The 27530-nt window shown below is 38.5% G+C and overlaps 2 protein-coding genes across 3 annotated transcripts; one reads left to right on the top strand and one right to left on the bottom strand.

Annotated features, from left to right (window-relative positions):
- Positions 1–1341: 1341 nt before the first annotated feature.
- On the bottom strand, positions 1342–3928 carry LOC145478578 (transmembrane protein 128-like). Its single transcript, XM_081456651.1, has 4 exons — positions 3811–3928; positions 3565–3724; positions 2640–2801; positions 1342–2189 (listed from the first exon to the last, which is right to left on the bottom strand). Exons 1-4 carry the CDS (start codon positions 3899–3901, stop codon positions 2087–2089), a joined length of 516 nt encoding a protein of 171 aa, XP_081312777.1. The 5' UTR covers positions 3902–3928; the 3' UTR covers positions 1342–2086.
- Positions 3929–4033: 105 nt separating this feature from the next.
- LOC145478564 (zinc metalloproteinase-disintegrin-like MTP8) lies at positions 4034–27129 on the top strand. 2 transcript variants are annotated; one of them, XM_081456627.1, is made up of 28 exons: positions 4034–4235; positions 4407–4513; positions 4702–4778; positions 4895–4967; positions 6226–6311; positions 6717–6780; positions 6918–6966; positions 7981–8042; positions 8929–8994; positions 9373–9444; positions 9785–9954; positions 10402–10483; positions 11076–11160; positions 12120–12183; positions 12945–13044; positions 13378–13449; positions 14028–14126; positions 14914–14994; positions 15342–15392; positions 15509–15572; positions 16157–16262; positions 16651–16761; positions 17232–17310; positions 17405–17497; positions 18404–18488; positions 20450–20521; positions 21939–22101; positions 23600–27129. In XM_081456627.1, exons 1-28 carry the CDS (start codon positions 4163–4165, stop codon positions 24411–24413), a joined length of 3120 nt encoding a protein of 1039 aa, XP_081312753.1. In that variant the 5' UTR covers positions 4034–4162; the 3' UTR covers positions 24414–27129. The 2 variants fall into 2 exon arrangements, with proteins under 2 accessions (XP_081312753.1, XP_081312754.1); XM_081456628.1 differs by lacking the exon at positions 20450–20521 and having other exon boundaries at positions 4036–4235.
- The last annotated feature ends 401 nt before the right edge of the window (positions 27130–27530 follow it).

The raw sequence follows: 27530 nt of genomic DNA, 5'->3' as shown, positions 1-27530 counted from the left end.
CCCTTCATGTTAACCTTATCTCCCAGCATCTGTCTAAGGCACTTTCCTGGGACTACATTATGTACTCAGTAAGTCTTTAGTACAATCACAAATAATTAACGCACGGATTTTTCCCCGTCATGTTAACCTTATCTCCCAGCATCTGTCTAAGACACTTTCCTGGGACTACATTATGTACTCAGTAAGTCTTTAGTACAATCACAAATAATTAACGCACGAACCAGCACAGCGTGATAAATCCGGCTTTACTCTAGTCGCGCAGTCTGCTCGACCAAGTCACACCCAAATTTTTTCGTCTTGTGCTTCGCGCACGTTCTCGCGCGCTTGCTTGCATATCGCGATTCGTCCCCGCTAATCGTCCTGTTCTGTAGGTTAGGAAAGATCAAGCTGCAAATCTTCTTCCCTTGTAGCATGGTAAATTTCAATGTTAAAAAAAGATTTCGATCTACTGAAATCGTACCAAGCCCCCATTGTAGCACAAAACGTCAGCTAGGCAACTTGCCTTCAGTCGACGAATCTTTGCGGAAAGCAGTGTCTTCAGTTTTATTTTTTACCTGGGTTATTGAAAGGAGCAGTTGTAAGATAAAAGCGCTGAGCATAAAACCTTTTTCCAGCTATGAAGATAATGGGTCAGAAAATAATCAAATACGATATGCCTTGCGCTAGACTGCAAATAAAACAGATCATCTTTTGTCGTGTCTCTCCCAGCTCCCTTAAGTAATCCCGTCCCGGTTGACGACTGTAAGTTCTCTTTCCAAATTTCCAGATTATATTGCCAAATCCCAGAGAATATAAAAATAAATTGGATAGAACCATTTCTAGGAGCATGGTATCTAGAGAAAGTATTTTTTTGGGAGAAATCCGACAGGATTTCAAAGATGGAAGTGGATTACAGATCATCATATGAATCGTGACTGCCATCCTGGTGAATCTTCTATGTTCTAGTAATTAACTTTGACAAATTTCACAACTTTTTCTAGCACACTTTAAACTTCGACAAACTTTTTTGAAGTTTTGCCGGGGCTTTTCTGGTGAACATTTTATTATTGCTTGCAGACGATTTTCCAGCCACCGTTTTCCATTTTGTGTTCAAAAATTGATCAGGAAATGCTGGTGTAAAGAATTTGAAAATCTGACATTTAGATGAAAGTGGAATAGTCTTGAAGATGACAGAGATGATAATACGATGTCAAACTATAGTATTGCACTATCGCTCTTTACATTGATGCAATGGCTGATGCAAGAAAATGTAAATGCAAAGAGCTTTCCTTTTGTCCGAAATTTGAACGTATGAACATTTTCAAAGGTACAAAAAGTGGCAACAAAATAATTGACAAAAGAATCAGAAAAAGCTGTATTCTTTAATTAATGCAACTGGTTGTTTATCCTCATTCATACACAAAGTGATACAAGTCTTAAAAACCGTTTACTTTATTCATGCAAACATTTACTGACCAAACGTCACCCAGTCAATGCAAAGGAATGGATGATGTTGTTCCATATGTTAGAAAACCGGTTAAATAAACCAGTCTTGATATTTACAAATAAATACAAATAATGAAATGGAACGAGCAAGTTTATAATGCTTGAAAACCTAAACTGCATTTACACCTCTCGCGATTAAGAAATGAAGAAAAACATGTTATGTTTTCAATTATTTAGGAACTTTAATAACTGATAAATGATTGAATCTGCATTTCTTAAATCCCGCCTGCTCTATGTCAACTCTAATAGGAAAAGTTTTAACAGGTAATCCGTAAACAGCAGTTCATTCCTCTCTTTTCACTTAATGAGAATCATAGCCTTCTTGGTGATCATTTGAATTATAATACAATTCCCTGGGACACTATCTGATTCATGAAACTCAAGTAATGCCAAAAAATAAAACTCAAATGAAACATGCTGTAGCATAAAAGTGAAGGTGAAGAAGTTAAGCTCTATGTTCAAAAGCAGAGAAGTTTACAAAATAAACAGAACTTTTTTTTACTAAATAACCAAACTACATTCTGTTTGGTGTTATTATCAATGATCATTTGTTTTAGTAAAAATGTTGTCACATTCTAATGGCAGAATAATAATTCTTAACTCATACTGGTATTAAGGTTGCTAAAAAGACCACTCCCATGAATAGTGTGACTGTGATGAAAGGCGTCAGGATTTTCCACACTGGCCACAATGAATAAATTGAGCTGCAAAAAAAAAAAAAGGAAAAAAAGGACATTGACATGATGACGAATGCATGAGAAGTTCAAAGCAATAATAATAATGATCTACGTGCAACACCCTAAACAGTTGCCAAAATGCTTATCACATATAAAGACTCCTTCCATGGAAACCACTTCTCTGCACTGGTCTCCGTAGACTTATTAGGTTACTACAGTGTAGCTAGGGAACATTCGATCAGCTACTGTTAAACAGGAACTTCCCCTTCAATTACAGTTCCTTCACTCTAAATGTATTTAACCTCTGAAGAAAACCCTTCCTCTGAAGGGAAATTACACTGTATGTATGTCAGTTGATGTTATTAAGGGTTTCCTATTGACCACTAGGACTTTTTGTACACAATTTCCCTTGAATGATGGTGTCCTATTTAAGATACACTACCTAAAATTTCTTAATACCAGACAAGTAAACCTTACCAAATCATACCAGCAATAAATGATGCTGTGGCAATAGGAATGAGGTAAGGAGAATGTTTGTCCCAGTCTGTGATCTTCTTGTAGTAACTCAACCATAAGACACAGTAACATCCAATGCTCAAGTTTACTCCAATCAGGGCACCTCCAATATACAGCCACATCCTGAAGAAAAATGAAAAAAAAAGTCTTTCAGATAATTTCTCCAATGCTGAGGTCATCAGTAGCACTGAAATGACTTACTTTATTTTTTCTTGTACTTAGGTGCTTTTGGCAGCAAATAAATGCTTTCTGACCCTGTTAGTCCACAATAGATCACAAAACCCAATTTTTGCCCTCTTCATAGTGATTGCCCAGGTATCATGTTGTATTTCTGGCTGCACCACATGAACTACATAATTTGTTTACATCACATGATTTGGTGAACTACAGTACAACCGTTAAAGATGATTCAAGCTCATCATCACACAGGTTTTAACCACATGATTCACCAATAAAAGTGATCATGTGATAGCCAACCATGACATGTGTTACATGTGTTGAATCACCCCAAAGAGGGTGAAAATTTGTGGTATAGCAGTCAACTGGAAGAGTAGTATAAATCAGCACTGGCATTGAAAAGAATGAAACCACAAATAGTTATTTCTTTTTCCTTCTTTCACGTGCTAATTGGATTGTTGGTTACAAACCACCCTAGTAGAGGACGGGAAGGGAAGCTCTCATAGACTCTTCAAATAAGCTTAAATGATGTGATGTAACTGCTCATAGTACAAATGTACTACTTTGAGGTTAAGACGTTGGTAGCAACCGTTTTACTGTGAGAACTTTGCAGTTTGAGAGCTCTGTCTTGGCTTATCCCAAGCATGTGCTTGATTTAAGTCTTACTAGTAGTGACTGTTCTTTTACAACATATTCTCGCTTCGCTTACCTATATATTCTTGGATCAAACCTCACTGCAATATAAAAGTCGGTGTAATAGAATACAGCTATAGCTGCTACCATCCAAAATATAGAATGAGGATTTATGCGAGAAGTTCTTCCCGGTGCATTCTCCTTTAGAATCCTTTCTCCTTCTTCTTTTATCCTCTCTATAAATTCAAGCAAACACAGTAAGTTTGGGAAAGCTTGATTCCGTAAACTGTAAGAGATCAAAGAATGACGTTAAGTTCCTTACTGTCTAAATCAGCATCATATCGCCCTTCTCTGTAACGTAAAAATGCTGCCTGAAGATCTTCGTGCAGTTTCGAATGACCAAGAGAAGCCATTTTGTGCTACGCTGCTACAAAACAAAACAAAAATATCCTAACCCGACTCCCAGACAGTGGGTATTTTACTCGATCCTCTGACTATATCGTACAGTGGGCTCGGTAACTTGATCACAGACTCCGCGGATCACAGGAAGTACGTGGGTAAGGCAATGACGGGCGGCGAAAAGGAAGACGAAATGAGCTGCAAATGATATACAAATGATTTTATATCCCAGTCACGTTTATATGGAGGACATGTCTTCGCGTTGAAACGAAGAAATGAAGATGAATCTTTTTGTAATCTCTTGTGTGGTCCTCGTCGCTCACTTGAGTTTATTGCAAGTGAATGCAGGTAAGCTTATTTAGTGTGGCGCGCTGTTTTGTCTGTTTATTTCCCGTGTAAGTCTTATTAGTTATATTGGTTTCTTCTGGATTCGGGTATAGAAAACACAAAATTTTCTTTTTCTTTAGTATTCCGTGTAAGTTAACCATGAAATTATTTTTACATTTTAACTACGTATAGGTGCACATAGCAATTTTGACCGAGAGTTGCGAAGCTACGAATTTGTCTCACTTCATCAGCATCAACAAGACCGATGGAAGAGAGAGACTTCAAACAAATCGAATTCAGTGAGTGGGCCAACATCAGTCTGTAAAATTAAATTTTTACGGTTCTTTCCTTGGATGTTAAATATCTTTTTGTATGCCATTTTTATTGCACCTATGTTATAAAATCGACTTACTTGCGGGGCGCTTTCCTCGAGTAGAATTCTCGCCAGCATTGCAGCTCACTAGTTCTACATTTTTTTTGCTTTTAGGATGATCAAATTGGAAGAGCGATCTTTTCCGTGAGAGGATTCGGCAAGGATTTTGTCTTGGATGTCGTCCAAAACCGGTAAGCTTTTTAATATTCTGCTTGGACTGAGTGTTTTTTCCTTCTCTTAAGTTTCCGTGATGTTTCCGCTGGGGTTTAATATATCGTCTTATCAAAATTTTATTCTTGTTCCACAGCGTTCTACTATCTGCTAATTATTTGTCAAGATATTTCGATGCAGACGGTCGCGAAATTATCAGCAAGAATGAGGTTTGTTCATCCTTTGTGCTTGATAAATTTGATCATTCCATAGTTGACTTTTGTTAATGTAACGCGATTGAGGGATTTTCAGATAAATGGGCCGATATTTGCATAGTTGAAAGCCAAAAATCTCTCAAAATAGTCGCGATCAAACAGGGGTGTTTCTAAGGTTTGAATTTTAATTTGTTTGCATTGTAATAAGTTTCAATTCAAACTAAACCAGGAGGGGTTTTGTGAATGGTTTGGCGTGGTTTGACTGAGATAATTTTGGCAAAAGAGACTTGTGTCCGGTTGTTTTGTCGCGCAAGTGATATTTAAAAGCGTAAATTAAGTGACTTCCGATTTCTGCAATCTAATCAGCCGACGACAGCGGCGAAACAGGAGAATATACGCAAATGGCCACAGATCGTGTTGCGATTTAACAAGATGTATCTAGAGGTTCCTGTTGTTTTAGCGAGAGTTTTAAAATCCATTTTACAATCCATCCAGAAGCATCCCTCATCATGATCATTTTATTTTTTGCATTCATTCGATATGATTTCTGTAAAGGCGAGGGAATCACCCTTGTTATGCTGACATTACATCAAGTTGTGTCTTTCTCTTTGTCGACAGTTCAGTTGTAACCATATGAGGTCATAACTATGAATAGGAAAGGTTAATTAACATATTGACCAAAATATATAGGTGTGGTTAGCAGACGTGACATAAAGTTCCTCCATCCTCCATGTTCAGCAGAGGGCTGGCAGATGTCCACGTGATATGGCAATCGATTAAAAATAATATTTTTATTTGGCCCACTCACTTTTACTGAAAAAAAAAACAACATGGAATTTACTGCAGTGTAACACTTCAATGAATTCCTTGTATTATTTATTTATTTTTTTTTTTGCAATGGTGTTCAATAACAATTCTGTCTGCAACAAAGTTATAGGACTTCATTGCACTTACATGTAGTGTCTTCCAATGCCTGAGAGAAAATTTGTTTCTGTTGTACAAAAAGCTGTACATGGGCTAAGAAAACTGGCTTACTTTGTAGACCTTTCCATGGGTCAAGTGGCTTGAGTTTGAACCTTCTAAATTCAAGTGTGGACAGGAGCCATGAGAAAAAAAGCTGCAGGCGGTAGAGCAGGGTATGGAAAGTGGAGGTTCAAACTCCCATGTTGTGCAAGTTCAACCATGACATCAAGGGCCTGCGAGGCATACTTAGCTATTGCCGGTGTTACTAGATTACGTCTCTTAATGACAGCCCTGTGGTTTGTTTTTGTAGGGCAATGACAAAAATTGTTTCTATCAAGGAACTGTTCAAGGCGTGAAGAACTCAGTTGTGGCTATCAGCACATGTCAAGGAATTGAGTGGGTGATTCTTGAAAATTTGTTCCTAGTCATAAATTGTTGTGAAACTGAATACCAGTCTGAGAGTTTCGATTTGAATTTTACTGTCAAAGTATTATCAAATGTTATTTTCTTCTGATAATAGGACCCATAAATACTGTTGAGCTTGGTTTTCATTTCATATTGTTTTAGTACTTACTGTCAGTAGTGCAGTGGAGGTATTTATAGCAGCCTGATACTATTTTGATGTTTGTTTTTTTGTATTTTGATGCTTGTGTTTTTATGTCAGGAGAATTTTTGAAGTTAGCCTAGCCAGTTTTTTTTTTTAATCCAAAAATCCAACTCTCCAAAATTGTGCATTTTATACAGTGTAGTATATTTAAGCACTGTTTAAACTTTTTTTTTTTGTATGCATTTATTTTTAAGGGGAACGATTTACGATGGAAATGAGACTTACTATGTACAACCATTCCCTGGTGATATGAACAGGGTATGTTGTTCTAGTTTACATTTATTTACTAACTGTTATTAATAATGATAATTATTGCTAAACACAAAGAGTCTTAAAATGAACTGGGTCAATGCGTTATATAATAAATAAATATATATTGTTGATTTTGTACACAGCATATTATGTACCGCACTAAAGACCTGAGAACTGGTGATAAACGTTGTGGTTAGTTGTACATTTGTTTACTTCAGTTAATATAGTTAAAAAGTTATATTTGAATTGACCAGACTGAATTCAATATTGACCTGGTTACCAGTGGCTTTATAGGGGATCTGGATGGTGTGCGGTAATGTTGGTTAAATCAGTTTTCTCTGCTTTAGGCTCATTTTAACTCGGATAATGGGGTTTCTCATTTGTGCATTCCTGGATCTGTTTAGATGTTTGACAATGGCGTCATTCGTCACAAACTCAATGAGGCTGGAGTACTGGGAGACTGTACAACTCGATGTAATTTCAGACAGCTACATTTGGACACAAGCTATGAATGGACTTGCACTCTCAGCCTTAAATAAATCATTATCAGAGTTCAGTGGCTCACAGCCACTTTGTTCAGCTTATATCTCCGCTAAAAGTACATTTTGCAGATCTCGGATCTCAGCTGTCAGTTAAAAAACTCTACTCTCAGCTCAATATAGGTCACTTTCATGTTTATATTACTTTAATTTATATTTTCACCTTGCCCTTATGATAACATTATTTAAGAAAAAGAAAACATGTACTATCCTGTTTCTATCAAGTTGTAAAAACATGAGTGGACGTTTGGGAGAACAAGAAATGTTATGGGAACACGAGCCGTTAGGCGAGTGTTTCCACAGCTTTTTTTAGTTTTCCCAAACTATCACAAGTGTTTCTATAATTTCGTAGAAACACGGAGGACATATTTTCTCTTTCTTTTAGAAAACATCGTAACAAAAAAAAAAAAGAAAAGCAACTTTTTAAATTACTTTGATTATCAAAATGTGTACCATCATTACGTCGACAGCTCATGCTAGCTCCTGTGCTTCTATCAAGTTATAGAAACACAGTTTTAAACCAATCAGCGTGCTTATTTTGTTTGGGCTATTTCTAATTGCAGGTATTGCTTGCTTGTTAAGTGCCTTGTATTATTGAATTATCTTGTTAGGAGTAATGCTTTTGTTTTTTCTTCCTGATGAATTTAATTTTAAATTAACTGAACAGGAGTAAAACATTCTGATATTCCATCTTCTGTGGATGAGCTGGTTTCACTAAGAAAACACAGAGTGAGTTGACTGTATAGTTGAATAGCGATAACATTTTTGAAGAAATTATATCTTTATATTTAAAGAAACAATCTCATATCTAACAAGTGCAAGTAGAATAATTGTTTTAAGTAAAATGCACCCATAATATTGAAAACTAAAATGAAATAAAAATACAAACGCCCCAAAAAATTGCACATGTGTACGCTTACCACATTTGTAGACCATGGTACATTGTATAATGGTTCATATACCATGATGGTTAAGGCGATGAAAACTCTTGAATTGCATTAACCAATGATCCAGTGTTTAATAAATTATTTCAGTTATCATTCTAAAGGAGATCAAGAGTAGCCAAGAGTTCAAACTCTTGCTCTCATTATCTTGCTAAATCCAAAGCACTCTCCCTAAATTTTAGTCTACTTTTGGTTGCTCCCATCAAATTTGTACCTGCTCTTATATTTTGATTTATGATCTCAAGTTGTGTAAAATTCTCATGGATTAGTTGATTTTTGTCAACTGTTTTCCTCGTTTGGCAAGACTTAAATGTCATAATATTCTATGAGAACTCTTGGCAACTCCCTTCCTCAGTTGTTGTGCCCTGGGTTTATATTTCTCATAAGAACAGGCCTTTTGAGTATCTTGTGTACCTCATGTTAGCAAATGGAACTTGAAATATAATCTTGATCAAATTCTGCTATTCCTAGTACATGTAGGAATAGCTTAAAATATCACATAATGGTCACCCAACATAGTTCCCATATGTCTTAAAATGTTCGACTGGCAAGGGGTGTGAAAGGTTGTGGGTTTAAGACTACTAGGCAGGACATCATTAATTGGTGACATGCTTTATTACTGGCTGAATGATATCAATCTCATTCTATCTGACCTTGGTTTATGTTTCTAGACACGACGAAACATAGAAAGTGAAACAAAGTTTGTGGAATTACTTTTAGTCAATGATAACAGTCAGGTTAGAGTGGTTTTTTTAAATTTATAATTTATTATTATTTACTTTGTTGAAATCTTCTTAAAAGTTTGATATTACTTATAGATAATAAATTGTTGTTCACAACCTGATGGTTAAGATGATCTGAATTAAGTAAAGTTGCTGTCCTGACTACCTTAACTTTCAATATATAATATTTAATATGCTGCATTAATGTTCATTACAATGCTTGCATAAAATTTATAATATCTGGGTTACATTGATTGTATTTTTATCATTATAAAAACTAAATAGAAGCTGTTACAAGTCCTCTTACTCCCACAGTAGATTTTTGTTGTTATGGTCTTTTTTTTTTGTAATATCATTTTGTAGGATCTAATTTGATGTCATGTTTCTTTATAGTATTTGGATCTAAAGAGCAACAAGACAGCAGTAGAATACCGTTCAAAGATGATTACTAACCTTGTAGACTCTGTAAGTAACTGATTGTAATTCAGTCTGAGTATTTTCAGCCCCATCTTCCAGAGAACCTTTGAGTGGGTGGACTTACCAGATAGTTAACAAGTTCCTGACCTACGAAATCTTCTGTATATAGTGGTTGGACAAATACTATATGCTTGGCCAATTTGTATGAGTAGGTAGTATAAAGCACTCCAAAACCAGTTGCACCTAAACTATTTTAAAGAAAAATTACCTCATTCTGATAACTTATCACATTTTATCACACACTGTCAATTTCCTCCTCCTCTTCGTCTTCCTCCTCCTCCTCCTCCTTTAATTTAGGTTAGTAGTAAAGTTTTGGCTTGGTTTTCAGCTCTTCCGACCTTTCAATGTGCGTGTGGCTTTAACAGCTGTTGAAATATGGAGTCAGTCAGATAAAATCGTTGTCGACGAGGACTCAAACAAGTGTCTAGATAATTTTATGGTATACAGAAATAAAGAACTTGTCAAGACATATGATCATGATAATGCACAGCTGCTAACGTGAGTATTAATTATTAAGGCCAATGTATATGTACCATACATAAAATTGTTCCATATTTAAAGAGAGTGCAAATTGTTCCTTGGATGCTTTGCAGGTATATGAATAACTAGATAATAACTGTTTTGTAACTGTAGGTTATTATTATTGTACCCCTTTTAATTCAGCCACTAGCGAGCCACCAAATGATGTGGTCATGTTAAGGAAGTGGTTGTATTAATGTGGTTCTTGACTGTTGTTGCTGACTAAGCTTTTCTGTGGACAAAAAGGGAGTGGCTTGAACTGTGAGGAGACTATATTAATTAATGATTCAGAAGTGATTGCAATATACATGTAGGTTCTATCCCTGTTGTATGTTTCATATTACACATGTCAGTAATGCCATAGGTGGGTATTGGACTGTCAGGTGTAATTTTACGTACAATTTTTGATTGAACATTTTTTTCCAGGCACCGTGATTTTAAGGGTGCCACTGTTGGTAAAGCTTCAGTAATGGCCATGTGTGGAGAGAAATCAGGTGGTGTAGTGCAGGTATACATCATACCTACAGTATTATTTACACCCCAAGCAATAATTTGAAGTTATTTAGTACAATCCAAGCAAATGGACATCAATCATAATTGATTGCTTATCGACGCCCCTGTCAAAATGCTTAAGCACTGAGGCGGGGTAAAATATGAATAGGAGGAGGCTGTGAAGGTCAGAGATACATTAATTTATTATTAATCAGGATTTTGGCTGCCTGTACATTTTTACATTATAATCAGAATTTAGGCTGTTTTCTCATTTTGTTAGCTGTTAGCTCAGTCAGATCCCTGAAGATAAAAAAACTTAACAACATGTTGAGCTATGTTGTAGGTTGTAACTAAGCAAAGACATCTCAAAAAGATGGATACAAAGATTATACAGCATTATATGGTAAAATGCAATAAATATATGAATAAATGGGAATTAAACAGCTGGAATAATCAATGAAAATTGTTGATCATAAGGAATGAAAAGTGAGGGACCAGAATTCAGTCAATTGATTTTTAAGTGGTTAAATGAACTAGCTGAAGTTGACAAACAGATTTCAAACACCGTGTATATTAAATCAGCTTTTCTTTTTCTTCCCTGTTGTAAGGATCATTCATTTAGTGCAGCAGCTACAGCAGCAACCGTAGCTCATGAAATGGGTCACAACTTTGGCTTGTATCATGATGAAGATAGTAAGTAAAACTAAATTGTACTTTTAAAAAACACCTGGCAATACCATAATGTGAGGTATATGTTCATGTGATTTGATAAAAACAGGGCATAACTTTGTCCTGTAAAATGGGTTTTAAAAGAAAGTGTGTTTGTGTCAACGGTTGGAAGTGAACCCCTTGTGGGATGATCAAGCCCAGTTCAGCTGCTTTTGCAGCTGTTTAATCAGAGTGAGATTCTATTAAAAAAGAAAACAGAACTTTAGAAAGAAACCTTCCAGTAATACACCATTCCAAGTTTGCCTTTTGCCTTTATCTGTGTCAAATTGAGTCGGGGGGGGGGGGGGGGGGGCTACTCCCCTATATGGGCTATACAGGTATGTGCTGCAGGATAGGGTATGGTTTTTTGAGGTTCTCGATCCTTAAATAGGGTAGCATTTTCACCCATGTTGGCATAGTGTCCCGGTGTGATCCTTAGATAGGGTGCCTAAATTATATCAGAAAAGATTTACCATGTTTATGATGGCATATTGCTAAAGTAGGCTTAATCTACCATAATATGCTTGATGTTGACTTCCAGGTATCACACAGAAATGAAGTAAAGTTGACCCATTCAAGCTATTTTGAGTTTTTGTTCTTCCCTTCCATAGGGTGTCATTTTTCGGGTTTGGGCCTTAAATAGGGTATCAATTTTCGTTTGATTCATCCTTAAATAGGGTCAGGGTTTAAGACCCTTCATGGCACACACCTGTCCGAAATTTATGGGAGTACCCCCCCCCCCTGGGAATTGAGTCTTCAAGTGAAACCAATCAATGAAAATTTGCTGCACATACAAGTTCATCTTCATGCAAATCAAAAATCATTTTCATTTCATGGGTTTTACACAGGGACTCGTTTTGAAACAGCATTAAATAACTCAGGAATGGCATATTAAAAACATTTCTTTTCTTTTATACCAACAACCCTGTTTGTGTTTTCCTCAGTTGATGGTTGTAAATGTGATGCACCAGCTGAGAATCAAGGTTGCATTATGTCTGCAGTAGCCAAGTAAGACTTGTGTCACTATATATATTTTTTTTTTGAGTTGAACTCTTAAGGTCTAGTTGTTATTTTCTAGTGGTCAAGACATTTGCTGTACTGAGCATAACAAGGTTCACTCAGAGTGACTGACAACCTGCATTAACAGCTAAACTTTAGGAGAACTAACACGTCAGTCAAATGTAAGAGTTCAAATTTCCTCTCCTTCCAGGAAGACCTCTGAACATTTCAGCTATTTTAAAATATTTTGGTCAAAAATGTCGGCAAAGTATGTACACAGTCAAATTCTCCACCCTCTATGAGTTTTGACAAAACTAAACTAGATAACCTATAACAAAATGAACAACTCCCCCGCTATGTTCCTTCTGTCCATATGTCTTAAGAATTGTTGTTTTTACTAACAGGTACTAACTTCACTGGTACTGTCTCAATCTATAAAGGGTTTCTGGTAACTCGTTTTTGATTACTTAAAAATTGAAAAATTCCTCTATGGCAGCAAATCCATAGTTAACGTGTCTTTCTATTAAGGGAAAAAGATATGCTGACAAAACAGAGGTGGAATAGCAGAGTGATGTGAACAAAGGCCCTTGAAGATCCATTGATTACAAAATTCTTTTAGCTTCTGACCACTAACCAACATTTTGTCAACAGTCAAATGCCTGAGCTGGCAGGCCTTATATCGGAAATTCTTTACCGTACAGGGCCAAAGTCATACCTAGTTACATTGTCTCCAAACAAAAAGAATTTAACATTCTTCTTTTCAATATTAGGAGTAAACCTTCAACAGAATGGTCTTCCTGTAGTTTTGAATCATTTGACAAGTTTCTGAAGAGAGGCTTGGACGCCTGCTTATTTGACAAACCTTCAACTGTAAGTTCTCATAAATTTATATAGCCTAGTCTAAACATGAGGAGGGTTGGGAGAATTCAAGACATTTATGCAAACCCATGATGCAGTCAATAGTTTGTATAACTTTTCAGAATTCTCCCAACGCCCCACATTTTTAGATGAGGTTATGTAAGCATTTAACATTTAAGCAATTCATTTCATTTTGGAGAGAAAAAAGTGTTTTTGATGTTGCTAGGGTGATGACCTAAACTGGATTAATTTAAGACCTGCTGTTTGCAATCCTTGTGGTTGACTGTATAGTGTCACTATGATGATTGAAGACATTTTTAATGATGTAGCTGGTAATTTTCTTAGTTGTTTGGAGATGCTTTGTGTGGTAATGGATTCAAAGAAGAAGGTGAAGAGTGTGACTGCGGCACCATTGAGGTATGATAATATTGAGTAAAAACATGGATCATTGGATAATGCAATTTAAGAGTTTTCATTGGTGTAACCATCATGGTATATGAGCAATTATACCACGCCCTGCAAATATGGTAAGGGTACGCGTAACTTTTTGCAGCGTTTTTAGTTTTTTAGTTTTTTTTTTTAGTTTTCTATATAATTTCTATATTTTTAGTTTTCTATATTTCTGAAAGCCTACAAAAGATACAGACCACCCTCTGAAAGCAACCCCTGCCACGATGGACTCCTGGCTGTTTAGCTTTCTTAGATGATATAGCAGTACACTCTAGTTTCTGTAGCAAATGTTTAAAAGAAGTGCTATGACTCATCCTTGATAAGGTGCTACCTGGCTTAGACTACTGCAGCAGTACTTTATTGTTTAGCCTTTTAATTAACAACTTGCTGGTAATCATTAATACACCTGAGTGGTGGAAAGAGTTATGGTGATCCCAGTCAGGGCGAGATGCTCCACCTTGGATTATTAGACACCCGTGCCACATGTAGTTTCACATAACACAAGACAACAATGTTTCAACTCGTTTGGTGCTTGTGTTTGTCAGGAGTGTGAGAAGTATAGTGACAACTGTTGTAATGCCACGACCTGCAAGCTTCATCCCAGTTCTGAATGCGACACTGGACCATGTTGCTTGAATTGTAAGGTAGGTTTCTCTCAAATCTGGGAAACGTACGTCTAGTTCTAGGTTTTACGGGTCAGATTACCACGATCTGAGCCCGCAGTTTTTGTCACTCATGTTGCTCGACAACCTGAAGGGTCAAAATATGCTATGGTTGTTACCAGGCATAATTGTGAATAGCAAAAACTGGGGCTGAAACTGATCAACAATAACACTGAAGGAACTGAAACATTTGAAGAAAAATTATTATTCTTCAAATGTCTCTGCTCCTTCAGTGTCATTTGAAGTCAATCAGTTAACATCATGTCAGTATCATTTTACATCAGCTTTCGGTCAGCTCTTGTGTGCTTGATTGTGAATCGAGAATTTGCAAGTGCTTTGACGTAACATTTCAAACACGAAAGACCGTGTTTGACCACATTCCTAAACACCAAGAAGAGAGTTGAAAATACGACGCGCAGCGGAGTATTTTTGACGATCTTCGAGGTGTTTGGAAATGTGGTCAAACACTGTTTTAAGTGTTTGATATATATTCTCAATCAAAACTAAAACTAAGGAGAAAACGGAGAAATAAAATCGTAAAAATCTATGCTAATTAAGATCAGATATCCGAACACCGTCACGGTCATGATTTCCTTTGTTTAAACTTGATGAATTATTAATGAGTTTGAGAAGACGATTTCTTAGGCCTTTGATTCCACAAATGTGAACATGGTTTACTGTGCTAGGCTTATCAGAGAACAGTTTTCACACCTTGTTTGTATTTTTTGACTTTGTGTAACTAAATCTCATTGCTTTTGCTTTTTTGCAGCTCAAGTCTGAAGGCTCACTTTGTCGGGATAAAATTACTGAATGCGATTTACCAGAATTTTGTACTGGAAAATCGGAATTGGTAAGTAGAAGAATAGTCACCTTTAGAATAAGATGATATCTTCTAACCCACTGTCAGGTTCCCAGTTGGCTTTTTTTGTCTGTCCTTGTAATCCCCACAAGTCATCGTTTCGTGGTGTGTCCACTATGTTACATCAATTTATGTCAAGCTTACAGATTAGAGAATTGAAACGATTATTAACGGATATTGCCACGGTATGTATGCAAATTCTCACAACTTATTTTATATGACAGGTGATGGTCAGTAAAGATAATTTTTATGTTAATATTTAAGGACTAAACGGCGTCTACTTAATTGCAAAGCGTTCTTAGCTGAAGGAACTTTAAACAACGAAATTTTTATTTCAGTGTCCGAGTAACAAGTACGTTGTTGATGGTATGCCTTGTGCTGACAATAAGGTAAGAAGTGCGCCGTCTTACCATCCTATGGAAATGGGTTAATTTTTAAAACGATATCCCCAAGCTCTCCTCTCCATACTGCTTTTTTCATTGTTTTATATGTTGTTCTTTTCAAGGGATACTGCTACAAGAGCGAATGCCCTTTACACGACGTCCAGTGTCAAGATCTGTGGGGACCAGGTATGAGTTAAGCTATATACAGTTGTATTAAGACTGTGCAGTGTTACAACTTTGCTTTGTTTTATTTGCCGTTCACTGAAATATTTGCAGCTCAGAACCTAGCTGTCACGTTAATCTATTCTACTTTTCAGTTAACTTTCGGTAACTTCTTCAACTGCTTGCAGAAAATAGAAACTTACGCAACGAGCATTTCTGTAACTATGGGAAAAATGAACATTAATCAATTTTTCCCTAGCTACCTTAAGTTTGTTTAATTTATAATTCTTTAGCGAAAAGCAGCTTAAAGCGACATCAAACAACTAAGTGTGAAAATCTAACGTAATTAATTCAACATAATCATAGTGACGTGGAAAAACAGTTACTTACAACTTACCGAAGAAATGACTGCACCAGTAGGCACCAGTAGGCACCAGTAGGCATCACTACCTAGGCATCACTAGTAATAAACAGGGAGGAGACTGAGTATATTTTTCTGACCGACTCCACAAGACGTGAAAGACTTGTTCATCATGGCAAGACATCTCCTGTAAACAGATGCCTTCGGCTTCATGTGGCTCTGAGCTAATAACTTTGTCGTCCTTCAGATGCACTGACGGGTCCAGACGGTTGTTATATCTGGAACGAGAAGGGAGATTATCGAGGAAACTGTGGCCAGTTTGGTGATAACACGTATCTGAAGTGCGCTTCAGAGTAAGTGTTTAGAATTGTAGGTCCGCACAGCTTATATAATGGCTGTTTGTGCTAAAATTAACATGAGCGTCAATTCAGAATTGACCCGTAAGCATACCGAGCTGCCAGTGTGTTTTTCCCAAAAACGACTCACATACTTTATACCTCAGACATGCTGCTTTCCCCTCACTTATGCTCACTTAAGCTTAGGTCATTTGATCACAGGAAATTTCCACGTTACTTAAGCTACTTACAGTCTATAAGTAAATATTTGAAATCTTTCCCCTTCACAAACCTTCTTCTGGACGGTCATGAGATCCAGTTTCCACGATTTCGTGACTGGCCTAAAGGTGGTTCGCCAGCTTGGGTAGCAACGAGTTTTGACCAGTAATTGTTGTTACCCTTATAGGGACAAGTTGTGTGGCATGCTTCATTGTACCAACCTTGACGGGGTTAAATTTCCTGTTATTGGAAGACATCGAGGTATTTACACACATACCTATGGTTCAACGGTATGCAAGTAAGTATCGAACTGTTTTCCGCTCTATAAAAGCGCATTATTGTTGTAAATAGTCAAGAGTTATTTTCATGACTTTGAACTAAACGAGTTTAGAAATTTGATGGTTGGAAGAACGTTTAAGCAAACGCGCATGGGTTTTGGTTGATCAGGCGAACGAAGTGTCGACCACTCAAAAGGACTCCCAAGAGTTTTTTAACCATTACTGGCCCTGTAGCAACCCACTTAACCACGAGTAGCTCCCTCTCAGTTGACAGCAGGGGTGGGGGAGGGAAACGCTGAACATAAAAATGTTTGCGAAATAGGAGAAAGGTCGTATTAGGTAAATGTTCTTTTGCGCGTGCAGGAGGATTCTAGTGGCGTAGTGCGAACGGCAATACACACCAGAAACAACCCTTTAGTATCCGTGATTTGGTCTGCTTTTAAATAAAACTACTGAAGTGCTCAAGTTTTTCCTGTACGTTTGGTTTTAGAAGCACTTCTGTGAGCCTTGGTCTAGATGTTCCTGATCCAGGGCAAACTGTGGACGGAACAAAGTGTGGAGATAATAAGGTAGCTTGACTTGACTTGGTTTAAAATAAATAGTTTCCAATTATTATTTGAAAAAGATTTTTAGAATGACGATTTTTGTTCTTCCTTTTTCCAGCTTTGTGTAAACCGGAAGTGTACAAGTATTGAAACGTTCACTGCCGGCTTCAAGCAGTGTCCAAACAACTGTTCTTATTCTAATGGAAACGGAGTAAGTTGTTTTATGTTAACGGGCTTAATGTTTTTAAGAGTCGGAAGAAAACTAGAAGTCGAATTTTCTCATCTTTGGCGTGTGATATCGACTATTCCTACTCATCGGGGGGGGGGGGGAGAGGGGGAGGGGGAGGGGGAGGGGGTGAAAGCGCGCTAAAAGCAAGAACATAAACTTCTGTTTGAGGTCTGTGGTTCAAAAACGTCTGTGCTTAATGAGCTCTCTTATCTTTGCAAAGCGTCCTTGCGCGAATGCAGGTGTTCTTGAACATGAAGTGCACGTTTGAGAAGTAATGCCTTACTGGTGGTTACAAATGAACACGGTTCGTTTGTAGCTGACGGACCTTCTTTTTGAATATCCCCTTTCCAAACACCACAAATGTAGTGTTGGTATCGGGCAGTGTCTTCAACTTATGTTAGGGCCTGTTGACAAGGAGGGAGGGTTACCCTAGCAAGCGGGTGAACCCTAGCTGGACGGTAAAAGATAGCCCTGGTTTACAAGCAAAATTTCACAGGTAGGGTAACCCTACAACCCGGGACAACTTAGCGCGCGGTTACACTCAAAGGGTCTGGAAACAATTAGAAAGTTAACCCGGGTAGGCGGGTTAACCCTACCTGGAGTGTTTGTAAGGGAAAAAGTTAACCCGCCTACCCGGGTAACCCTAGCTACCTTGTAAACACGACTAACGAAAAATGAGGAAATATTTGAGTGCTAGGGTAACCCGCTCGCTAGGGTAACCCTCTCTCCTTGTAAACAGGCCCTTAGAGACGGACTGTACCTTACGCGACAAAAACGATACGAAACGCACTGGAATTACTCCGTGATGGCTCGAGTGTCATGAAGATTGATCAGTTACTTCTTTGACTGGTGTGTAACTGGCCTTTTTGTTCGGTTGTTATTCCACAGGTATGCAACAACGAGTTCGAGTGTTTCTGTTATAGCTGTTGGCGAGGAGCAGACTGCAGTGTATGGGAAGAATGCAATACACAAGGTACGTGCGGGCCAACCGAGTCTAACATGTCGCTCCGTTTCGGCGTCATTTGGTCCTTTGGTTGTCATGGCTACTCTGTAAAGGCTTGCATGTTTTCTTGTAAGAGCAGGAACTCAGTGTATGTCCTTATTACAACAGAGCTAGGGGCGGGGTACTTCATTTGTCGTTGGAGCCTGGGAAAGCAGATGATCCCTCAAAGCGCGCCGTACTCTTGTCCGCGAATAGGGTGCGGTGTGAGATATGGTGCGCTTTCTCGAGCTGTTAAAAATCGCGACGAAGTCAGAAGTCATAGTTTCATACTGATTTGAGTTTTGTGTGATTACAAGGTCACTTCCCGCCTTACTAACTCGACAACCTCTGAATCAGACGTATTACGCTTTACAACATAATGTCATGCACAGCGTTTCACAGTTCTTGCGTCACATCTCTACACAAAAAAACGTGTTTCACTCTCTGCCATCTTCTTCATCCTCATTTACCGCGCTGGCGCTAAGCAAATACAAACATCGCAAATAAAAAAAATAGGATAAAACAGCGATTGCGCTAACGATGCATTCACGATAAAAATGTTATAAATTAAAACGAGTTACAATAATTTAACTTTAAAACGTAAAGTGCGAATAAAATGTAAAAAGATTAACGATTACAATATTGAGCAATAGAATTAAATGCATGATACTAACGTGAATAAATCCCAAAATCACTGGCTCAAATCTGACCGTAAATCAAATGCTATCTTACCAAACATAAATAAAAAGCTAGAGCCCTCGTGGTTCGACTCCGGCAGTAAACCGCGATTTCCTCAAAGTTCACACACTTGTGTTTGAATTACTAAGACTAAGTTTTGATCAGTTGAGTCTGGACTTTGTGACGTCTTAATAATACCAGCATGTTAACGTTATGGCGTTAAATTAAATGTCTATAATCTAACGCCGTGTCACTAACACGTAGTCAGAATCAGTTATCACGGCTGAACTGCTTTTGCTACAAACAATGTAAAGTTAACTCAGTATGGCGTTAAATTAAATGTCTTTATTATGTGGCTAGCTCCGTGAGCGGGCAAGATGAATCAAATCCTGCTCTGTAATTGGTTATCCGAGCAGGCAAGATGGAGCTATCTTGCTCACTCGGTACTACCTGCCGTGTCCCGCAAGTAAAATTTCGCCAAAAGCCGTATAATAAATCCTTTGTTGACCAGGCTTGTTCGGTCAAGATGGCTTGATATTGGCCTCGTTCTTTTTTTGCGAGTTTATTGACCTCGACTCCGTCCCAGTCCATAAACACGCAAAAAAAGAACTTGGCCAATATCCAGCCATCTTGACCTCACACTTGGTCAATAACCCATACATAATCTAACGCCGTGTCACTAACACGTCATCAGAATCAGTTATCACGGCTGAGCTGCTTTTGCTACAAACACTGTAAAGTCAGCTCAGTTTTTGCAGTTTACTTTTGCTATGTGCTTCACTAGAAGATCAAACTTGACTATAACAAAGTTAGAAAACACAGTAGAGCGAATTTCTTTTGACTTCAGAAAAAGCCATACGATCTGAGTAAGCTTCCAACCAATCAGAGGCAAACCCGACACCAACCATGGCTTGGGTTTCTCGCGCTTGCATCAGTAGCTCGTTCTCCCGGCGCGCTTGGTACGGATCGAGTTTTGATTACTTAATTACGTTACTTGTGTGTGATTGACCAAATGGTGCTACTCTGGTTTAGGCGTACAACAGTCATAAGAAAATAGTTCTATTTTTAGTTCAATAATGAATATAAACTTGTTTAATAAAAGAATCAAAGTGTTGGAGGGCTGATCTCGTGAAAATGTTGAGCTCCTGAACTATTTTCAGGTATAAATGCATGCTTTAGTTATTCTATATGCACGAATAAATTATTGCTTTCTTTTCTTCAAAACCCACTGAAGTACATATGCACTCTCGCTGCTGTATTAAAACCTTCCTCAGGTACAGATAACGGCACAGAGCGCACTATAGTCCCCCCTACAACAAATAACTACACAGATCATGAGGTGCCAGGTAAGACCGGTTTTTCTTTAACTCTCCCTCTGCACGACTAATACATATGAATATGTGCTCTGAATTATAACCATAATGCTGTAAATTTGTATAACGTATGTGCTTTAAACAGCTTTAATAATGCTTTAATGCTTTTAATAACGCTTTGATGCATCAGCGATGCTAATGCTTTAACGAGATGATGCTGAGAACAGTATAAGCATAAACATAAAATTATGTAGACTGTTTGATGCATCTAACCGTTGCTAAATGTAAAAGGTGATCAAGTAATCTGGATTATACAAATGTTTGGTAAGTTAAAATGTCTATCGTCACTCTTTCACTAATGTCGATACTTGGCACTGCACCAGTGGACAGACCTTGAAAACTAGTGATCAAACTCAATTTAATATCTGTGCTGTTATTACCCAATCAGCGGACATTGCATCAAGCCACTGCGTGAAATATCATACTGCATGCCGTGATGAACTGTATGTGTCGTAGCATATCACTTTCTTCTAAAATATCTTAAAATCTCAAAATAAATGCGCCAGTATTTTCTATCGCTTTCACCTTCTTGACAAGTCCACCGTCCTATCTGTCTGCACGTACGTCCGCGTAAAATATTAAACAATTAGATTATGAGCTCGAGATTTCTATCACATGATACTTGACGAGGGCGCTGTCCGAGTCAACTATCACGCAGAGAAATCGAGAGCGAATAATCTAGTTGTTTAAGTATAAGTCTACTAGTCGTTCAAAACTTGATCTAAATCCTCTTCACAGACGCTTCGAAAACGCAAAGAAGCGGCCACCATTTTGTTAACAGGCGCACAATGGTAGGCTACCCACTATCTACAACAGAATAGATAGTAGCGCAGCCAATCAGAGGACGGTATTCGTAATAGAACGCTAGTAGATTTATACTAAAAATGAATAGAAACGGCGAAGGTACAGAGATAATGAGAATATGTCGTAACCATGACTACTGGGTCGTCAAAATTATGCCTTTTCCGCACAAATAAAGCGGGCTGAGAATTGACAATTGATAGATAAGCAGCTCAGTGATGTAGAGTACAATCGAATTATCATCCACTTTAGTTACTTTGGGTGGAGGAATTCTTATCTCGTAAGGGGATTGTTATCTTCAGGGGGGGGGGAACCGTATTGTCGGAGGGGTTGTTAGTTACAGGGATTTCACGTCAACGTGTTGGTTAATTTTGATGTCACATTTTCACTGCATGTCTGTATAATTTTAACAATGTAAGCCCCCAGCTTCTGAATTTCTGGCTGTTTATATCAAGTATAAGTAGGGTGGTTGTGTCCGAAATTCTTCTAAGAAGGGTTAGAGGAAGCGTCTGAGAAACTGTTGGAAGAATATCGGTTTTCATGTTTGCACTAAGAGGGTTAACACTGGGCACTTGATTTGTATCAACAGCAACTGATGAGCCAGAGGCCAGGCGAAGCAACTTAGCAGGGATTTTAATCGGTGTGTTTCTTATTATTTTGTTGGTGGTCGGTATTGTTTGTGCCATCATTTACCGAAAACAATTGATGGAGAAATGGCGCGCCTTCCAGCAAAAGGCCCCAGTCAGTAAAAGGTAAGTACCAAGCTACTAGTAATTAAGATATGAATCTCTTTGTGCCTGTCTGTAAATCTTACCTGCCTGCTCCGTTTCTTGCTTGTTTCTCTGCCTGCCTGCCTGCCTGCCTGCCCGCCCGGCCATTCGCCCGCCCGTCCGCCCGCCCGCCTGATTGCCTGGCTGCCTGGCTGCCTGCCTGCCTGCCTGCCTGGCTGCCTGCCTGGCTGCCTGCCTGCCTGGCTGCCTGCCTGTCTGCCTGCCCGCCCGCCTGCCCGACCGCCCGCCTGCCTGACGTCTATATGTGTGTGGTGACTGGTATTGATCGTTAAATGGTCTTCAACATTTGTAATTTATGAGAATATTTTTTTTATCTGAAGTGCAGTCTGTCTTGACTACACTATTAGTCCCGGTTCATACGTCGCATTTCTGCCGTGTGGAATTCAATTAAGAACGAATTAAATTCGACGTCTGAAGCGGCTGCCGCATTTCTGCCGCATGTTCGACTGGTCTTGTCGCATTATCCGACAGAAATACAACACCGATTCAAAGACGTCGTATTTCTGCCAAGTCGAATCTAATACATACATTATGTTAATGTACTGAGAATGCGTAAATTTGGTCCCGCCAAATAAAAGAAAGAAACTTGGCCATTCTCGTTCCAATGCTACCTGGCAGGAAAGCGCAGAGGCTCGATAATCTCGTTGCTGCTATGCTAGATGCGATCTGCTCAGACGACTTCTTTGCAAGGACAAGTTGCAGTTTTAACTCGTGCCTTTGCTGGACATATTGCAACATATACGGCTGCATTGTTAATCTTCCCCTTCTTCTTCTCATGCCATCAACTATTTTTCGCAAAATTAAAATCCTTCGTCGCTCAAAATCTTCGTCCGCCAAATTGAATAATCCACGTTTAAAACATTTTCCGCTGAGCGACATACCTAACAGTATTAATTCTGAGTTAAGTGCGTCACAAGTGCGACGTATGAATCGACAGTCGCATTGAATTGATCATGAATTCAACACGGCAGAGGTGCAACGTATGAACCGGGCCCTAAGATTTATTCTCTAATGACTATCGTACAAAACCAATCATTACGGAGTCAATCGCTGCGGCCGCCACTATCTGAAGAAACCCTTCAAATGGGTGGCATCTGATTCGCTGATAGGGAAACATTTTCACCCTGGTTAGCTCAGTTACGCAAAGGAAACCAAAATTACTTGGTTTCTTGGCATGTGTGAAGTTCTTAAGCCTGGGAGACGGTTGCCATTTCTGGTTAATGAATTTTGTCTCCAAAAATCAAAGTTAGCACTCAAAATCGAACTCTGCAAACTAATTTCGAACCTTGTAATTTGAACGTTCTTATTTGCAATTCTAGTGGTGTTCAAAGTTTGAACCCACTGGGCAAGTGATGTGCGCGTAATTCTTAAAAAATGGCTCTATCGACAGACGGATTGTAACTCTACTTTATCTACACAATTTTTGATCCGCTGACATTTAACTTAATATTTTCCATAGGTACCAAGGTGTGTCCGCTGGGTCTCCTAAACGAAGTGCGGCAGCGCGTAATGGAACAAGGGCCATTGCAAAGGCAAACGTTGAGGCTCCTAAATCAAGACTTGATATATCAGGACCCACACTCCAGAGCTCTACCCGAGCAGAGCCTACTGTTACTATAACTCCTAATCCGCTAAGGACATCAAGGTTCTCAGCTGAACCTGTTAAACAAGATCAACCGGCTTCGCAACCTCGAGTAGCTTTAAAGCCTACTTCCTCAAAACCAGCTAAACCTGGAGCACCTGCTGTGAACAGGGAGGAACGTCCTCCAAAGCTTCCACCCGTGGCACTTCGAACCCGTGAGTGGCCACCCAAAGGCGACAAAAAGAATTCCTTAAATCGAGCCTCCAGTCCTCCAGTAGTAACGGAACCTGTTAAGCCTTTTAAACCTACTAAGCCTCCTCGACCAGAGAGCCACGCGGGAGTCCTAGATAAAGCACCATTGCCTCCGCCTCCTGCTAAAAAGGCGCCTAGGGAGTGGCCTCCTCCTGACCAGAAAAAGGACGCAAATCCAGGCACAGCTAATGACGCCAAAGCCCCTGGAAGTCAACCGAAAGTTGCACTTAAGCCTGTTCCAAAACCGATTGACAAGAGATTCCCGAAACGACCCTCGGAGGAAAGGCCAACCTCCCTGCCACTCAAACCATCTGATATCAAGAAAGGACTTAACGCGAGCAACGAGCGACCTCTGTCTACTGCAAATGCTGGACTAAAGAAAGCACCTCTTAAACCCCCAGGCCCCATTCCTCCGCGACCTGGGACAAAGCCCGCATGAGTTGAAATCGTGTACGTGCTGAAGGACCTCCTGAACCGCCATCAATAGGATGGTTTATGGAATAAATTGTTACAGGATTCTCTTCATGATAAGATAATAATTTATCACTGCTTTCGCTCTTAGTGAAAATATCGAAAATTAAATTAAGCTAGGCAAGATAACAAAATTAAAATAATTTAGCTGAATTATGCAATTAATCAAAATGATGTCGAAGTTAATCCAGGTGTTGACAGAATCATCAGAACAGTCACAAAATATTTGCACCAAATATCTAGGTACTTTTGTCAATTCGTTGAGTCATGTTTTATTGTACAGTTTGAAATTTCATATCTTTTGGGCTTAATTTTTTTAGCATTTATAACTTGAACTTACCTCGTGAAAAAAATGTCAAGTGATAAGAAGCGTTTTATTTGTTGTTTTAGTCTCAAGTATGAATTTATTTCTTCACACGCGTAAGGTTAAGTTGTACGCTTAAGTTTAGCTTGTCAGTGATAGTGTCCTTCAAGCTAGTGACAAGAGGCATCCTATGTTTATACTTGAAAGAGTTTGTAATAGCGTAGGAACGTGAACATTGGGTTTTGTCATAGTATAGTATTTTATTTTTCTACGCATTTTGTTTTAGTGTAAATTGTTTCGGATAACTCCGTAACTTGTTAATTGGTTTCAAAATACCGTCGGATGAACGGCAGGTAAGGCTAATCATAGCCTGAACGTTATTTTAAAAAAAAAAACCTTATTTAAATACGTACATACATGTGTTGAACAAGATGTTGGTGTCTTGAGAAGTCGCAAGCTTAACTGAGACGCATGAGATCATTGGAAATTTTATCCTGCATGTAAATTATACGTTGATATAATTATAATGACAACAGTGAGCGTTGTAAATTAAAATTATTGCCATCAAACAAGCGGATCATTTTTTCGTCGTCTTACAAACTCCCAGCTATCAAACCGGGATACTTATAATAGTGACGGAGGAGGAGGACTGAGATTTGAAATTTGAAGTCTGAGGACTTCGCTGGGGTTAGAAATTTTCGGGAATCTTTGAGTGTGAAAGATTTATACCAAAATATATAAATCTGAACATTGTGTTTGATATCATTTCAGTCAGAATGCTTTCATGTTACCTTTGCTGATTTATTTCCTAACATCCTAATTTCTATAAATATGCCTTGCCGTTATTCTTAATTTATCCATTTGACAATGATGACGTGGGGTCATCGAAATGTCATGTTGCTTTATTACTTTCGTTGATTTTCTTCCTTAAATGTTTCCGTTGATAGCGATTTCCACTGGACTGGAAAAGGGCGGCTTTTCGTCACATTTGTTTCTTATTTCAAAAAAAGGTCGAATACGTGTTCAGGGTCAGCTTTGTAAAAACCGCAAGAAGCGTTCCGATACCTAGACTCTGCATGACTCTGATCTGGAAGCATCCGTATCTAGCGGAATGGGCCTTTTGCACCCCTCTTTACTGTAAAAAGGAAATATGGCAGCCTTTCAGTCTTTTGAGCATTAAAATAATTTCCGTCTTTATCGCCTTCTTCTCTTCCCTGAGGACTTTCGCACGGTATGATGCAAAGTATCAACTTACTATATAAACAATAGCCCCTGATACGTACACATTAACAACGCAGCTGAATATACACACACAGCAAGGTGCGACATTCAAATATGCTTCACTTTTTACCATCTTTGGACTATATTGTCCTATATTGTTCGTACATTTAGGAATCTGACCTTCCTCTCGAATAAAATGGCACTCCCCGACTCGAAATAAAAAGTTGTGTTTTTTTTATCTCGATCAAGGTCGAGATTTTTGGTTTTGCGATATATGTAGCGTGGGTTTGTTGAGGCGACAGGAAATTATATTTACAGTGAGTGAAAGTTCAAAATATCACTGAGTGCAACAATATAATTTGGCTTAATGTCTTTTTTAAGAGGACGGTCGTGATCAATTACATAACAAAGAAATTTTGTAGTAGCCATCAAGGGAGGTATTTGGGGTATTCGATCAGTGCACATTAGACTATCATGAATGTCATACTAAAACCTGCGCGAAAAATAACGGTCTCGCCTTTCTCCGACCACCAAAACGAGAAAAAGGCTATAAACGGGTATCCCCAATCATTTGACGTATTTGCATATTACGTAAGTATCAAATATTCCTTACATTTATTCCGTTCTACTTCCCAAACAGACTTTGAAATTTAGTACAAAAGAAATGCTTATCAAGGGCAAGGTACACAAGCAACTGAAGCTGAGATTTAATACGTTGGTTGCTCAATAATTTGAGAATTTTCATCTCACTCGCAATTTGCAGCGTTAGCGTTTCTTGTTAAAAATAGTGCATGCCAACCATATCTGCATGTCATGTGATACCGCACCCACCACAAGAGCTGTTCGTGTGTATTGTCGCATTCGACCCTGCACCCCAGTCAGAGCTTTGCTCAAGACAATCGAAACTTTATGTAAATGATCGCGTGGGATTCAGGATTCCGGACGTGAATTATTTCCGACGTGTTATCAGTAAATTTTAGTTTGCTACGGAAACCACTTCAATTATTAACCTTTTGAACGTGGGTCCCTGCTAGCCGATGTTGCTTGAGGGCATATTGCTCATAAACTTTTCGTTTCATTCCGTCACGTTTCCTTGTTACCGCGGTTATTGTAAGTGATCAACAAGACTATCAAGTTCCCAAGATCACTCGCTTCAATCTTTGTTTCCGAGGGACTATATATTTTTTACATATTTTCGTTCTCTGGGGATTTACATTTAGACACGGTCACTTGCCAAAACCATCTAGGCATAAGGCAAATTCAAATGTTCGGGAATTTTTTTTATATAATAGCCTTTCGTGTACTTGCAAGCGAAAAACACTTAAGTATGTACCCGGGAGTATGTATCAGCTTGGAACTGATAAAGGGCATGAACGGCTGACTTAAAAGTTTAAAAGGTTTTTAATCTTCTATGCCGTTCAATGTGAAAAATCGGCCGAGAAAAATTCTGAAAATTGCGCAAGACCACGTGACATTTATCTCACTGCCAATTGGTGGTTTTCCCTGGGGAGAAAAATTGAGAGGCAGTATGCGAAACAACAAAACAAAAACATCTTCGGT

Source organism: Orbicella franksi, chromosome 2 (assembly GCF_964199315.1).
Source record: "Orbicella franksi chromosome 2, jaOrbFran1.1, whole genome shotgun sequence".
Lineage (NCBI taxonomy): Eukaryota > Metazoa > Cnidaria > Anthozoa > Scleractinia > Merulinidae > Orbicella > Orbicella franksi.
This window is presented reverse-complemented; position numbering and strand designations above follow the sequence as displayed.